The sequence below is a fragment of the Panicum virgatum genome, chromosome 3K (assembly GCF_016808335.1).
Source record: "Panicum virgatum strain AP13 chromosome 3K, P.virgatum_v5, whole genome shotgun sequence".
NCBI lineage: Eukaryota > Viridiplantae > Streptophyta > Magnoliopsida > Poales > Poaceae > Panicum > Panicum virgatum.
In genome coordinates, this window is record NC_053138.1 from 25954730 (window position 1) to 25968282 (window position 13553).

Sequence of the window (13553 nt, forward strand, 5' to 3'; positions counted from 1 at the left end):
AGATTGAAACGTGACTGCACAGAGACAACATGATATTCGTAGATGATAAGCAACGAAGCGCAATAGATCTACTAAAAGCCATGCTACGAACATTAAGATAACTAGCATTACTCGCCATAAAAAATGCTTCAGTACGAGTAATACCAAGGTAAAAGCAAGAATAATGCTGCCCTGATCGCGAAGAGCGATCAGGGCAGCATGTCACTTACTTGGATGAAACCCTAGGATTAGGGGTGGCGATGCGCCGAGAGTTGTTGTTTGCGAGACGTGATGACGCTCTCCTCTACAAATGTCATAGGGTACATATTTATAGTCCGGAGACTTCTTGCCGTGTAAGGCAACCTCTAAACTCTTTCCTAAACGAAGACTAGAGATAGATTACAACTCAATAAAGACTCAAAGATTAGATAACATGATCTGGACTGTTTCCTCCACCGGTCCAGATCTTCATGAAGCTTCCAAATATCAGCCGAAACATGCCGTATAATTGTGGCAGATTCTGGCCGTCCTATTGTTTCGGCAGTTCCCGTCAACTCCGCGCGAATCTGGACGTGATTCTAGTTGTATTGGAAAGCTTATCTCCTTAGCTTTCCATGCATATCTAGAACATCCAAAACGGTGTCCATATGTGGCCTGGGCGTCCATTTTTGTGTGTCCTCTTCCTGCAGTCCGAACCAGACTCGCGAATAGACTGGGGCTTCAACATGGATTAGGCCCGTAACTCCATCTTGGCTTGAGCCTTGAGTGCACAGTTATCATCATATTTGGCCAAACTTATGATATAAACCTGGCTAAGTGGACTCCTTTACCGTGGGCTTCTTCTGACATTTGGCCTACCAATCATGGTCAAATTCTGGCGATAACAACAGCTCAAGACCATCCCTGGTCAGAAGCTACACACGGAAGCCGACGACAAGATCTCCGGATCTGAGGCATTAAAGGCCAAAGTGTAGTTTATAATACATCGCCGGGTCCACATGTCGGAGCCCCGCTCAGTGTACGTGCTCCCCTTGGACATATAAAAGGGAGAGCACGCCCGCTAGAACACAGATCTCTCAGATTCTCTTGAGGCTAAGTAAACACAAGCAATACAACACACAGTGGACGTAGGGTATTACGCTCCGGCGGCCCGAACCACTCTAAACATGCTGTGTTCATCGTGTTCTTCCTCTGAGATTGGGCTAATCCTAGCTAACCCCCGAGTACTCACCCTCTGGGTTTAGGCGGGTGCACTACGCCACCCGGCTGTGTGTTTGCACACCACAACACCCTAGTTGCTCACGGACAAGTGCAGTGCGGACCGTCTCCTTTGTGCTCTGTCTCTGTGGCTCCGCGCCGCTGTGCACGGAATACGCACTACTATCAAGTGGGTTGTGCACTCCAGAATACATGGACCGCGATGAGCTTTGCGATACGAAGCTTATTGATCTTCCGGACAATACATAGGAGCCCCCGGAATTCACTCTCTGCCCTTTTTCCTGATGCAGTTCAACTCACACTATCTACCTCACGCTGGGCGCTGGCGGCGTGAACAAATATCCCTCCGAACCTTGAAGCTGAAGCGGATTACGCGTGCTATTCCGAGCAAGAATCGCCTTCAATCTCACAGCTCGCCTCAAGCCCTGGAGGAGTAGAGAGGCGCCCTGTGTGAGCGAGTGGTGGGCCAGCACGATGGCGCTGCCCGTGACCTGTTCGACGTTTTGCCTGAAAGGAGCGGAGAATGAGATGGCGAGGGCTGAGCTTACTAAGGCGATTGAGATGTTTTGGGAACACAATCTGCCATCACCAAGGGTAAATAGTTCATTGCCACATCCTTTCAGCTACTCCCTTGGTAAATGGTGCTTCAAGGCGCATTGCAAGTTCTGAATATGCACTTACCATCTACAGTGTTGTAACACCTCAGGTTTTAATTACCTGTCATTAAGGCTAATTACGGTCATTAGCGCCACAAACCACTGGAGGGAAACTTTTTAGCAAACTCTGCCCAGTTTAGCCCGGACCGGTCTGACCGGTCTAGGCTACCGGTCTGACCGGTCGAGCGCGAGTTGGTGGTTTTGGGCCCACAACATTTAAATCTCTCTCTCTCACTCTCACAACAGCACTCTCTCTCTCTCTCTCTCTCTCACGCACGCCCAGGTCTCTCTCCCTCACCCTTCCGTGCCCTCCCCTCTCTTCCTCAAACCCTCACCCCCAAATCCCTCCTCTCCATTGGATTCCAAGGGCGGAGAGTGCTTCAAATCGGTAGAGGATCAACTTCCCCAAGTTCTCCTCCATGGGGTGACGCGGGATCGCAAGTTCTTCGTGGGGGAGGAGCCATTCAAGGTAAAAAGGTTAGGGTTGGATTGATCTCTTGTTCTAGAAGGTTTTAGGTGGTTTCCTCTGGTCAAATGCATCACATGAATCCCTAGACTAGATCCTAGATGGTGTTTAGAATTGGTGGACGATTTTCGCCGCGTCATGGATTCTAGCTTCTGTTCTGGTTGGGACCGGTCTGACCGGTCGGAAGGACCGGTCTGACCGGTGATGCGGCTGGGTTAGTGTGACCGGTCTGACCGGTCGGAAGGACCGGTCTGACCGGTCGGGGTTGGCTGAGTGGGTGTAAAGTCGGGGTAGTGGGTACAATCGGTTAGAAATTATTTTTGGCTATTAGTTGCTAGGAATTTTTATAAGTCATGCACGCATTCTCATGTCATATGCATATGCATACGTGTAGCAGCTGCGGTGGAGGAGGTCGTATACGAGATGGTTGCGGAGCCACAGGAGCCGCAGTGGCAAGCCCCGCAGGTGGAGATTCGCGGGGAGTCGGCCCAAGGCCCAACTCACCTCAGTGTTGAGCAGCAGACGCAAGGCAAGCCCCGGAGCACAACCTATTAATTTAAATTGTGACATCTATATATATATCTATTACTTGTGCATTACGTATAGATATTGGTTGAAACCCTAGTTGCATGATCTGTAGGTTTCCTTGAGATTATACTAGTATGATAGGACGATAGTAATGCTATGCTTAAGAGTTCGCGGTAGAAGTCGAGTGACTTCTTGTCACTCGCGAGAGATAGAATATATAGAAGTCGAGTAATTTCCAGTTACTCGCGAGACATAGGTTATGTCTACTTATGTTACAATATTTGAGTATTGAAATGGATATAGAGATGTGAGACCGGGCGGGGATGATGTATAGGTATGGCCGCAGGACAGGGTTCCTGGGTGCCTTAGCCCCGTCTGAGTCGATTAAGGACCGGTCGTTGTCGGCAGTGCTGATCGGGGATTGAATTGTACTAACCGCATGCCGGGAGTAGGAGGTAGTCGAAACCGGTAAGCCGAGTACTGCCTTACTTCGAAAGTACAGAACTTCTACCCACCCCTTAGGGCGAGTCGAGTGGCCACGGAGAATCAGGATGCATATGTTTACTTTTGGTGGTCTCTCGTAGGGCTCGGCTGACTATATGCAGGTGGGACGGTTCAGTAGTTCGAGGCAGGGAGGTGAATGGTTGGCATGTATAGTCCGACGGGGCAAATGCGTGCCGTGTTGGTTAGGTCCACCTTGCAAGGTTAAATCGGATCGATTCGCCGTGTCTCGCGGTTATGAGGGCCTTGATCTCTTTGCTGCATCGTAGCAAAATGTTAGAATGTGAGTTATGTATATTTATATAAAATATTGAGTACATTGAATTATTTTTGCTTGCACCACCATGATTGATAGTGGGTCTATGCAAATATTAGATGAGAGTTCATTTATATAGAACCTGGAGCTAAAATAATGAAAGTAAGGAAACTACTTTAGTCGCTTTTTCTGCAAAAAAAATAACCACCAGCCAAAAGCCTTGCATGTCTAGTTATGTGGGCTAAGTTATACCCACTGGTCGGGTAAGCCTTGCTGAGTATTAGAATACTCAGGGTTTGATGCCACATTTATTATTACAGGACACCCGGACGTCAACTTCTGCCCATGTTGTGTCAAGTTCATCCGCCGAGATGCAGATGGGTGGCAGGTCGAGGAGCGGGACCCTTAGGTTAGGGCGCCGTCGGGTTGTACACTTGTGGGCTGAGTGTGCAGCCCTTCTGTTTTGCGTAGACCGGTCTGACTGGTCCGTGGGACCGGTGGAGTTGGCAGCGTGGTGCCGACCGGTTCGACCGGTTGGGTGAACCGGTCCGACCGATCGGGGTGGATAACTGATTTAAGCTAGAGTGGATGTAGGATCTTTGTATTCGACTTCAGTCATGTCTATGTAAGTGTTAATCTTGTAAATTATTTATGTATTTAAACTCGGTTTGTAAAACTAAATATTTCGTGTCGTGATCACACTTGTATTTTCAAGTAGTGAGTCGTGCTTGTACCATCTGCGCCCACCTTCGCGTTGGACTACCGGTGTAGTTTCGATCGGGCCGTGGGTTGAGAAAGGATCGCCAAATTAAGCTATTAAGCTAATGTGCCCGATGTGTTTAAATGACGGCCATTACACTTAATTACAGTTTTAATTTGGCGGTTCCGTCACAAGGATGTGGCGGTAGATGCCTGTGCCGAACCTGACCTCGTGGATGCACTGAAGGTTTCTGGTTTCCCTGAGATTCTCTTCACCAACGCAGGGAGGATAATACACCGTGAGAAAGGTAGGTTGTATGAGTCATCATAGAGTACTTAAACTGATTTTCTAACTCGCTTTCGGTCATCTGTATTGTGCAGTACCCTGACCTTGAATCTCCCGTGCTAGTTGTCCGGTCGGCAGAGGCATGGTCGAGGATGATGGCGTTCTTCTACTACAAAGCAGCAAGGCCACCGTTCTTGTGTGAAGCAGATGGGAAGGGTCAAGAAAAGGTCCCTTTGATGTCATGAGAACGACGTGGAGGCTTGGCCTCGTAGTCTAGTGCCTCAAATCGCATCAGTGTACACTACTAGGACTAGTGTTGAAACTTTTTTTTTGAAAATTAGTGTTGAAACTTTCGACTGTTACGGCAAAGCTCCACGACTCAGCCTCCTTGTGTAACAGCTTACAGTGCAATGTCTGGAAAATTCTGTCACAAGGATTGGACATTTGACTATTGTAGCATAGGTATAAAAATCACATGGATGGAGATGTGTGAAGTATCCAAATGAATTAATCCATCCGTTCCAAAATGTAGGTTGTTTTGGCTTTTTTAGATTCATAGTGTTTGCTAAGCACCTAAATATAACATGTCTTGATACATAGCAAAATATATGAATCTAGAAAAGTCAAAACGACCTATATTTTGAAACGGAGGGAGTATTCATTTTTCTGAATTCGATATGATAGGAATATGGTGAATTCGTTTTTCTGAACCCCGGTGTTATATCAGTTGAGTTTGACATTGAGACCGGTTGCAAAAATGCACAAGCATTAATTTACGGACAATTGTTTGTTTGTTTTTATTTTGTGTGTGGGTGGGTGCGCGGGGGTAGGCCTGCTAATGGGTTGGGTTGAAATGGGTTTTATGGGGTGGGTTTTAAAATGGAGTGTGTTTGGATGATTTAAAATGGGTTGTATTAGTTAATGGGGTGGGTCGGGGCGGGTTCTATATAAATGCGGGTTGGGGCGGGTTGGGGTGGGTTCAAATGGATACTTTTTACAAAATAGTATAACTATATATAAATGTGGGTCCCACATGAGAGCTGGACTCTGAAATTAAAACCACGTGTTTATATCAGAAAATTTTATCGAAATTGACTGAATTTTGTTGGAGATGACTCAGTACGACTGGCAGCTATTTTGTGCAAAACAGTGTGGCTAGAACTACCCGTGGGCCCCACATGAAGAGCCGGACCCTGGAATTAAAACCTCGTGTTCACACTATAAAATTTTATCGAAATTGACTGAAATTTGTTGGAGATGACTCAATACGACTGGCAGCTACTCTGTGCAAAGCAGCGTGGTTAGAACTACACGTGGGCTCCACATCAAGAGCCGGACCCTAGAATTAAAACCTCGCGTTCACACTATAAAATTTTATCGAAATTGACTGAAATTTATTGGAGATGACTCAGTACGACTGGCATCTACTCTGTGCAAAGCAGCGTGGCTAGAACTACACGTGGGCTCCACATCAAGAGCCGGACCCTAGAATTAAAATCTCGCGTTCACACTATAAATTTTTATCGAAATTGACTGAAATTTGTTGGAGATGACTCAGTACGACTGGCAGCTACTCTGTGCAAAAATAACGTGGCTAGAACTATACGTGGGCTCCACATCAAGAGCCGGACCCTGGAATTAAAACCTCGCGTTCACACTATAAAATTTTATCGAAATTGACTGAAATTTTTAGAGATGAGTCAATATGACTGACAGATACTCTGTGCAAAGTAGTGTGGCTAGACATATATGTGGTCCCCACATTAAGTGTAGAACCACTAAATTCCTCTGCATAGTAGAACCCATGGGTTTTTATGGGTTACCCGCTTATAATGGGGCGGGTTGGTTAGAGTTGAGAAATTAACTAATTGGGTTAGGTGGGGTTGGGTATCTAAATATGTTAATTTTGGATGGGGTTGGGTATGGTGCGGGTTCCAACCCATTAGCAGGGCTAGGGGGATGGGGGGATACGCTGAATTTCTGATCTCGCGACAAGTTTTGTGGTTGACGTTTCATCTTCCATCTCCGGTGAATGTCGGCAAGCCCTATAATAAACTCTAGCCAGCTTCAGGTTTCACATTCAACAGTTATAAAATCCGACAGGTCTTTGAATAAATTTTTTATTAGATATTCAGGCCTATCCAGTTTCTTCGCTTTAAAGTTTAGCCATCCATATCATCTTCAAAAAATAAAAATAAAAAATAAAGCAGCCGACGGAGGCCCAAGGCCCAAACAACAGGAGACACAAAAAGGCCCGTCTCTTCCGGCGAGGGGCGCCGGTCTCCCCCGTCTTATTATCCCTCCCAGTCCCCAATCCCGTTACCTTTCCCATCCCATCTCATCTCGTCGTCCTCCTTCGCCCCAAAACCCTAACCCTAGCGCCGGTCATGGCGCTCACTAGCCGCTGCGGCGGTCCCCAATCCCGTTTATAATCTTTCCCATCCCATCCCATCCCATCTCATCGTCCTCCTTCGCCCCAAAACCCTAACCCTAGCGCCGGTCATGGCGCTCACTACCCGCGGCGGCGCCGGCGGCGCCGGCGGAGGTGACCCCGCGAAGCCGCCGTCCGCCTCCGACCCCAGCCTAGGCTTCCTTACCAAGCGCGACACGGAGGTCAAGCTGCCCCGCGCCACGCGGGTCAAGAACAAGACCCCCGCGCCGATCCAGATCACGGCGGAGCAGATCCTCCGGGAGGCCCGGGAGCGGCAGGAGCCCGAGATACGCCCGCCCAAGCAGAAGATCACCGACACCCACGAGCTCTCCGAGTACCGCCTCCGCAAGCGGAAGGAGTTCGAGGACGTCATCCGCCGCGTGCGGTGGAGCGTCTCGGCGTGGGTCAAGTACGCGCGCTGGGAGGAGCAGCAGCGCGACTTCGCGCGCGCGCGGTCCGTCTACGAGCGCGCGCTCGACGTCGCCCACCGCGACCACACGCTCTGGCTCAAGTATGCCGAGTTCGAGATGCGGAACCGCTTCGTCAACCACGCCAGGAACGTCTGGGACCGCGCGGTGTCGCTCCTCCCGCGAGTGGACCAGCTATGGTACAAGTACATCCACATGGAGGAACTGCTTGGCGCAGTTGCCAATGCGCGCCAGGTGTTTGAGCGCTGGATGGCGTGGCGACCCGACACAGCAGGCTGGAACTCCTACATCAAGTTTGAGTTGCGGTATGGAGAGGTCGAGCGTGCCAGGGCTATCTATGAGCGGTTTGTGGCCGAGCATCCACGACCAGACACCTTCATTCGCTTTGCCAAGTTTGAGATGAAGCGTGGTGAAGTAGAGAGGGCACGACGGGTGTATGAGCGTGCAGCAGACCTGCTTGCGGATGATGAGGATGCAGAGGTGCTGTTTGTGGCATTTGCAGAGTTTGAGGAGAGGTGCCGTGAGGTTGAGCGTGCGCGTGCAATATACAAGTATGCGCTGGACAGGGTGCCCAAGGGTCGGGCTGAGGAATTGTACAGGAAGTTTTTAGCTTTTGAGAAGCAATTTGGTGACCGCGAGGGGATTGAGGATGCCATTGTGGGCAAGAGGAGATTTCAGTACGAGGATGAGGTGAGGAAGAACCCTCTGAACTATGACTCATGGTTTGATTACATCCGGCTGGAGGAAAGTGTTGGGAATGAGGACAGGATCCGGGAGGTTTACGAGAGAGCCATTTCCAATGTGCCCCCTGCAGAGGAGAAGCGATATTGGCAGAGGTACATATACCTCTGGATTAACTATGCACTTTATGAGGAGCTTGATGCACAAGACATAGAGCGAACCAGGGAAGTTTACAAGGAATGCCTGAGGCTGATTCCTCACAAGAAGTTCACATTCGCAAAGATATGGCTCATGGCAGCCCAGTTTGAGATAAGGCAGAGAAATCTTAAGTCTGCTCGACAAATTCTTGGAAATGCAATCGGGGTGGCTCCAAAGGGCAAGATATTTAAGAAATATATTGAAATTGAGCTATATTTGGGCAATTTCGACCGTTGCAGGACTCTCTATGAGAAATACATTGAATGGTCCCCAGCAAACTGTTATGCCTGGAGGAAGTATGCTGAATTGGAAAAGAACCTTAGTGAGACTGATCGCGCTCGATCAATATACGAACTTGCTATTGCACAGCCAGCCCTTGATACGCCAGAGGTTCTGTGGAAGGTATGCTCTCTTGCTGTTTTCCTCTTAGCTTATGCACATTTTATTGGTTTGCACAATGGTATATGCATATGTTCTCTTATTATTTCTAAACAAACTGACTGAGTACAATAACCGGAACTCATTTTGTAGTGAACTACATTGCTCTTTAAAGTACGTCTAAGATTGTTTGGATTAAATATGTTGTTGTACATATCCTGGTTGTTTGCAATTATTCTTTTGTGCTGAAAGTTTGTGTCACTATTCGGACCTGAAGAAACATTTTTTTCCCTGCACACTTGTATTTTTGTGCTGTATTTTGGCCCCTTTTCTCTGTATCCGCTTCTTAGGAGATGAATAATCACAAATGTGTACAGTTCATTGGCCTGTTTGATTGTTGCCCAATAACTTTTCAGACTTGTAGCCTGAATTCGACACATCCAACTACTCCTGAGAATGGATTGGACTAGATCCAAATCCAATTGGATTTTGGCCCATGGATTTAAGTGGATTTGGACTTGGTTGGATATGGATATCCACTTACTTATATAATTTAGGATTGGACTCTATTGGATTAAAAAAAAAGAAAAGTCCAAATCCTGTTGGATTGAGGATGGGGGGCGCTACTCTTGGAGCCTCTCCCCCGTTGCACGCCGCCGCGCGTCTCTCCGCCGCCGCCGCGCGGAGCACTCCAGCCTCGCCGCCGACGGGTGGGGTGGGGGTGGGGGAGGAGGCCGCGCATCCCTGCGCCTTGCCCGCAGCGCTCGTCTCCTGGACCGGCGCCTTCGCCCTCGGCGTCGCCGCCTGCGCCGTCCACCACCACGCCTCTGCGCTCGCCTCCCACATCAAGTCCCTCCCCACGACGTGAGCACCCCCTCCTCTCCTCGGCTCCTCCCTCGTCATTTGTCTCTCGCCCACTCTAAGATGGGGACCGATTCCTCGTGTTCTTGCCGCGCTGGCCAGCTTCTCCCCGGAATTAGCAGCAGCTTTTGTGTTCTCGTTTGTCTTCCAGCGGCACTCCCCACCAGAGTACTTCATGGCCTCGTCCTCGCCATCCAACCTGGCGTCGCCGTAGCCGCCGCCCTTGCTGCTGCCACCGCCGGAGCCCGCGCCTCCGCCGCCGCCGCCGGAGGACGGGCCCAGGCCGAGCACCACCGTCGCCGACGGCGTCCGCCGCCTTCTCAGGTCCGGGGAGGCGCTCATCCGCGCCGTGTTCCGGGCACCTCCGCCCACCCGCGCCCTCATCTGCAGCAGCACCTTCACAGCCACCAGCCGCAGCATCACAGCCCTGTATGCTCATGCTCCCCCGCTGCGCTCTTTCTTGGGAATTTCATGATCCGTGAAACTGAGTCCGGGTGTTTAGTGATTTGCATTGATGTTCAAGCTCCACTGATGTTCGTGACTTCATGCTGCCGACTAAATGCATAGTATATAGTATGTTCAGGGTGCAGCCGTGCAAGGTATCTGCCACACCTCAAGTTAGTTGTTGTAACCTTGAATGAATGCTTTGAGAGCTTTGAGTAGTCGTATCCTTTTGCTACGGTTATCTTGAATTTTTGATTTGTGATGAGATATGTGAGCAATATATCTGTGCATACCAAAAGTTAGTTTGGGCTGCAGGCCACTAGTGGTTGATTTGGATTGATTGGATGGATAATATGTATATGAGGTTGGATTGGACAGGATTGGATGGTGGGAACTGTCTAGTATGATTGGACTGGATGATAGGATCACATTAATTGGATGTTAATTGGATATTGCTAGTTGGATTTTGGATGACAATCCATTCCCAGGAATGCATCCAACACATCTTTTGGTAGTATTCTAATTGAACAGGAAAGAACTGAATCTGACCATGTGAATTGTTCAGACATGAAAAGGTTTGTAAGATGTTAATAGATCAAGATCTTTCCTATGCCATGCCATTATGCTTAACTGATGCATATTTAGAGATTTTAATCTTTATTGGATTGTGGAGCTCCTTAGGAGGTTAATCTATAAAATAATTTCATCAGTGCTTCAACGTTGAATCTATGCTAACAGAACCTAGTTTATGAAAGAACAAGTTTTGCTTTGCCATATCACAATCTTGGCATTCCTTAGTTTTGTTGATTACAAAATATGTTTGTTTTAATTGCATTTAATAATCTTACTCATGCTTGCCCAGGAATGCTGTAGTTGATTTGTCTTTTGTGTAAGTTTATGTGCAATTTACCTCAGTCCTCTTTTGGACTTTTCAGGAGCCTTACTAATACTACCATAAAAGTGTTAACTCAGTCTGTAGTGCACGTAACTGCAAACATCTGTGATCTGTGTTTGTTCTTTTCTGTTGGACTTGTCTGCCTCAGTTTATAGGAAGTAAACAGAATATAGTAGCATTTCACTTGAAAAATCTGTCCTGATGATACATTTTTAAAGTGTACGATTTTAAATGATGTTTAAAGATTATGCAAATCTCGTAGAGTACTTGATGCAGCACACAAGTCCTTATCACTGACATTTGAGACATTCTGAAAATGTCAGTTAATTCTTTTTAACAATATTCACTAACTCATTTAGTGTTTTTTAAACCCCGGTAGTACTTCTAGGTTTGTTTTAAGATTTTTTTTGGGGTTCTATATGGATGCTTACCAACTCATGTCCTGCTTTTCAACTCACAGGAGTACCTGCAGTTTGAAATTGATGAAAGTGAATTTGGTAGAGCAAGGGATCTATATGAAAGACTGCTTGATAGAACAAAGCATTTGAAGGTATGGATCAGTTATGCTGAGTTTGAGGCCTCAGCTGGCTTGGGAAGTGAAGAAAGCGAAAGCGAGGAGAAAAAGGATGAAGTTGGTTATCAGGAGCAGCAGATGGAGCGGGTCAACAAATGTAGAGGTAATGATCAGTTAAAGAACAATTCTACATTGTCCAACCGGATATGTTTTTGCTTTTATTATTAACCCAGTACAGAGTAAAAATAACACCTTTGTGTTATGATGATCAGCTATCTTTGAAAGGGCCTTTGACTACTTCAGAACCAGTGCCCCAGAGTTGAAGGAGGAAAGAGCTATGCTTCTTGAAGAATGGCTTAGTAAGGAGGTGAGCTTTGGTGATCTTGGTGATATCAGCTTAGTGCAGAAGAAGGCGCCACGTAAAGTCAAGCGGAAGAGACCAATCCCTACGGAAGATGGCTCCACTATAGCGTATGCTCTTTACTCAGTTTTTTCCTTTGCGTATTTCTGTTTCAAAAGGTCTGCATCTGCATGTGTAGCTATGTTATGCATTACTCAGTATCCACTAAACTTTAAATCGAGAAAATAGCAAGCGCAAATTTGTTGCCTTTATCTCTTTCCTTTTGTTTTCTGGAGCTCTGGAAATATATGTACTGACATAACATTTGCTTAATCCTTCAGGTATGAGGAGTATATAGATTACATTTTCCCTGATGAAGTCACTCAAGCACCAAACCTGAAGATCTTAGAAGCTGCTTACAAATGGAAGAAACAGAAAACAGGCGATGATGATGAGTGATCGTGACATCTGAGTGTGGCATTGTCGTATCTGTTTTGCAATGCAACAGCCAAAATCAGATGTAAAGCATATGCAAAGCTGGGGACAGAGTTATCAGAACGGGAGTAATTTCATGCTACAGGTGCTAAGGATGCTCTTGCTGTTCAAAAGAATCCTTAGAATTACTTTAGCCAAAAGAGCACGTGAATTCATTCCTCACAATATGCATATGATTTTGCTACCGCCCTCTTGTGGATTCATTGATATGTAATGATTTTGGCAGAACTAGGTGGAAAATGTCCACCTTCTGTAGGCACTTGTTGTAAATTTTATACTCTCAGGTAGCGCTGTCAGTGTTTCTCATCTGTTATTCATATTGTATCCTTTTTGTAATACGTTTTTCCACTGTAAACAAAAAAAAAGAAGTGGTGGAAGGTTGCAAGGTGAGTTTGTTATCCTGAACCCGGGAAATTGGCAAAGCAGTGAGAAATCTGCATGTAACTCATTTCTTATCATGTTTGTTCTTCACTGGTTCCTCTATCCTATTGTTTGTGTTGCAGCCAAGTTAACGTTGATACCAGTTGAGGTCGCTAGTTTGGGGTAGTTCATGGCTAGCAGTTTCTGTAATTTCCTGGTTCTCTGTTCAATGTCTAATTATAGTAAGCATTCAACAAGGCTGGCCCAATTACATATCAGCAACGCTGTAGCCCTATGACATGTGACCTTATTCTTGAGTTTTCGTTTTGTCTGCTAATTTTGAAAATATCTGTTTTTTTTATCCACCTTTACTATGTCTTACTGTCTTTTTATGACATACTCGCTTCCAGTGATTAGTGTTACGAGTTAACGAAATGGCACACTAGAGACCATGTCAACATCCTAATGAACTTAACGGGGGATATACATACGCGCTAAATTGGTTTTTATTCGCTCTTTCTTTTGGCATCCCGCCAAAGTCTTATTGATCATGAACTGAGCAAGAGTTGCAAATGTCTATATATTGGCGGATCAAAGAACCAAACACGACGAGCTACGTCCTTATACAAAAGGATCTAGCCATGATATGGGCATCTAGATTTGATTCAAAGTGTTTATTTGCTTGCCATGAGAATATGCTTTTTTTTTTACTTTTTATTTTTGACTGCACCGGGTTGAAGCAGTATATATAATTTTTTTACTTTGAGGGAATCTGCTAGGCAGGCCGCCACTCTGGCTACGTTCACGGGCCAGCTTCGCCCCTAATTGGGCTTGGCGCGACCTCCTCCTATTACGTGGGCCTCCTATTTTTCTCAAAAAAAAAACGTGGGCCTCCTATTTGCTTCCGGGTCTCCTTCCTTCTCCCACCCAAGCCGCGCT

The 13553-nt window shown here is 46.7% G+C and overlaps 2 protein-coding genes across 5 annotated transcripts; both read left to right on the forward strand.

Moving 5' to 3' along the window:
• The first annotated feature begins 1478 nt into the window (after positions 1–1478).
• LOC120698673 (thioredoxin-like fold domain-containing protein MRL7L homolog, chloroplastic) lies at positions 1479–5075 on the forward strand. Its single transcript, XM_039982387.1, has 3 exons — positions 1479–1791; positions 4500–4611; positions 4713–5075. Exons 1-3 carry the CDS (start codon positions 1672–1674, stop codon positions 4832–4834), a joined length of 354 nt encoding a protein of 117 aa, XP_039838321.1. The 5' UTR covers positions 1479–1671; the 3' UTR covers positions 4835–5075.
• A 1790-nt stretch (positions 5076–6865) lies between these two features.
• LOC120698674 (crooked neck-like protein 1) lies at positions 6866–12709 on the forward strand. 4 transcript variants are annotated; one of them, XM_039982388.1, is made up of 4 exons: positions 6866–8729; positions 11366–11582; positions 11692–11890; positions 12101–12709. In XM_039982388.1, the coding sequence occupies exons 1-4, from the start codon at positions 7092–7094 to the stop codon at positions 12216–12218; spliced, it is 2172 nt and encodes a 723-aa protein (XP_039838322.1). In that variant the 5' UTR covers positions 6866–7091; the 3' UTR covers positions 12219–12709. The 4 variants fall into 4 exon arrangements, 2 of the variants coding, with proteins under 2 accessions (XP_039838322.1, XP_039838324.1); XR_005684979.1 differs by lacking the exons at positions 11366–11582; positions 11692–11890; positions 12101–12709 and adding exons at positions 9122–9569; positions 9669–10251 and having other exon boundaries at positions 6893–8729; XR_005684978.1 differs by lacking the exons at positions 11366–11582; positions 11692–11890; positions 12101–12709 and adding exons at positions 9122–9569; positions 9718–10251 and having other exon boundaries at positions 6893–8729.
• The last annotated feature ends 844 nt before the right edge of the window (positions 12710–13553 follow it).

What these genes read in the sequence shown, in the direction of transcription:
- LOC120698674 (XM_039982388.1), top strand. Translation starts at nt 7,092, where the DNA reads ATGGCGCTCACTACCCGCGGCGGCGCCGGCGGCGCCGGCGGAGGTGAC. An exon ending in CGCCAGAGGTTCTGTGGAAG is followed by an intron (nt 8,730 to 11,365) that starts GTATGCTCTCTT and finishes TTCAACTCACAG; the next exon opens with GAGTACCTGCAGTTTGAAAT. An exon ending in GAAGATGGCTCCACTATAGC is followed by an intron (nt 11,891 to 12,100) that starts GTATGCTCTTTA and finishes TTAATCCTTCAG; the next exon opens with GTATGAGGAGTATATAGATT.
- LOC120698673 (XM_039982387.1), top strand. Translation starts at nt 1,672, where the DNA reads ATGGCGCTGCCCGTGACCTGTTCGACGTTTTGCCTGAAAGGAGCGGAG. An exon ending in ACAATCTGCCATCACCAAGG is followed by an intron (nt 1,792 to 4,499) that starts GTAAATAGTTCA and finishes TTCCGTCACAAG; the next exon opens with GATGTGGCGGTAGATGCCTG. An exon ending in GATAATACACCGTGAGAAAG is followed by an intron (nt 4,612 to 4,712) that starts GTAGGTTGTATG and finishes CTCCCGTGCTAG; the next exon opens with TTGTCCGGTCGGCAGAGGCA.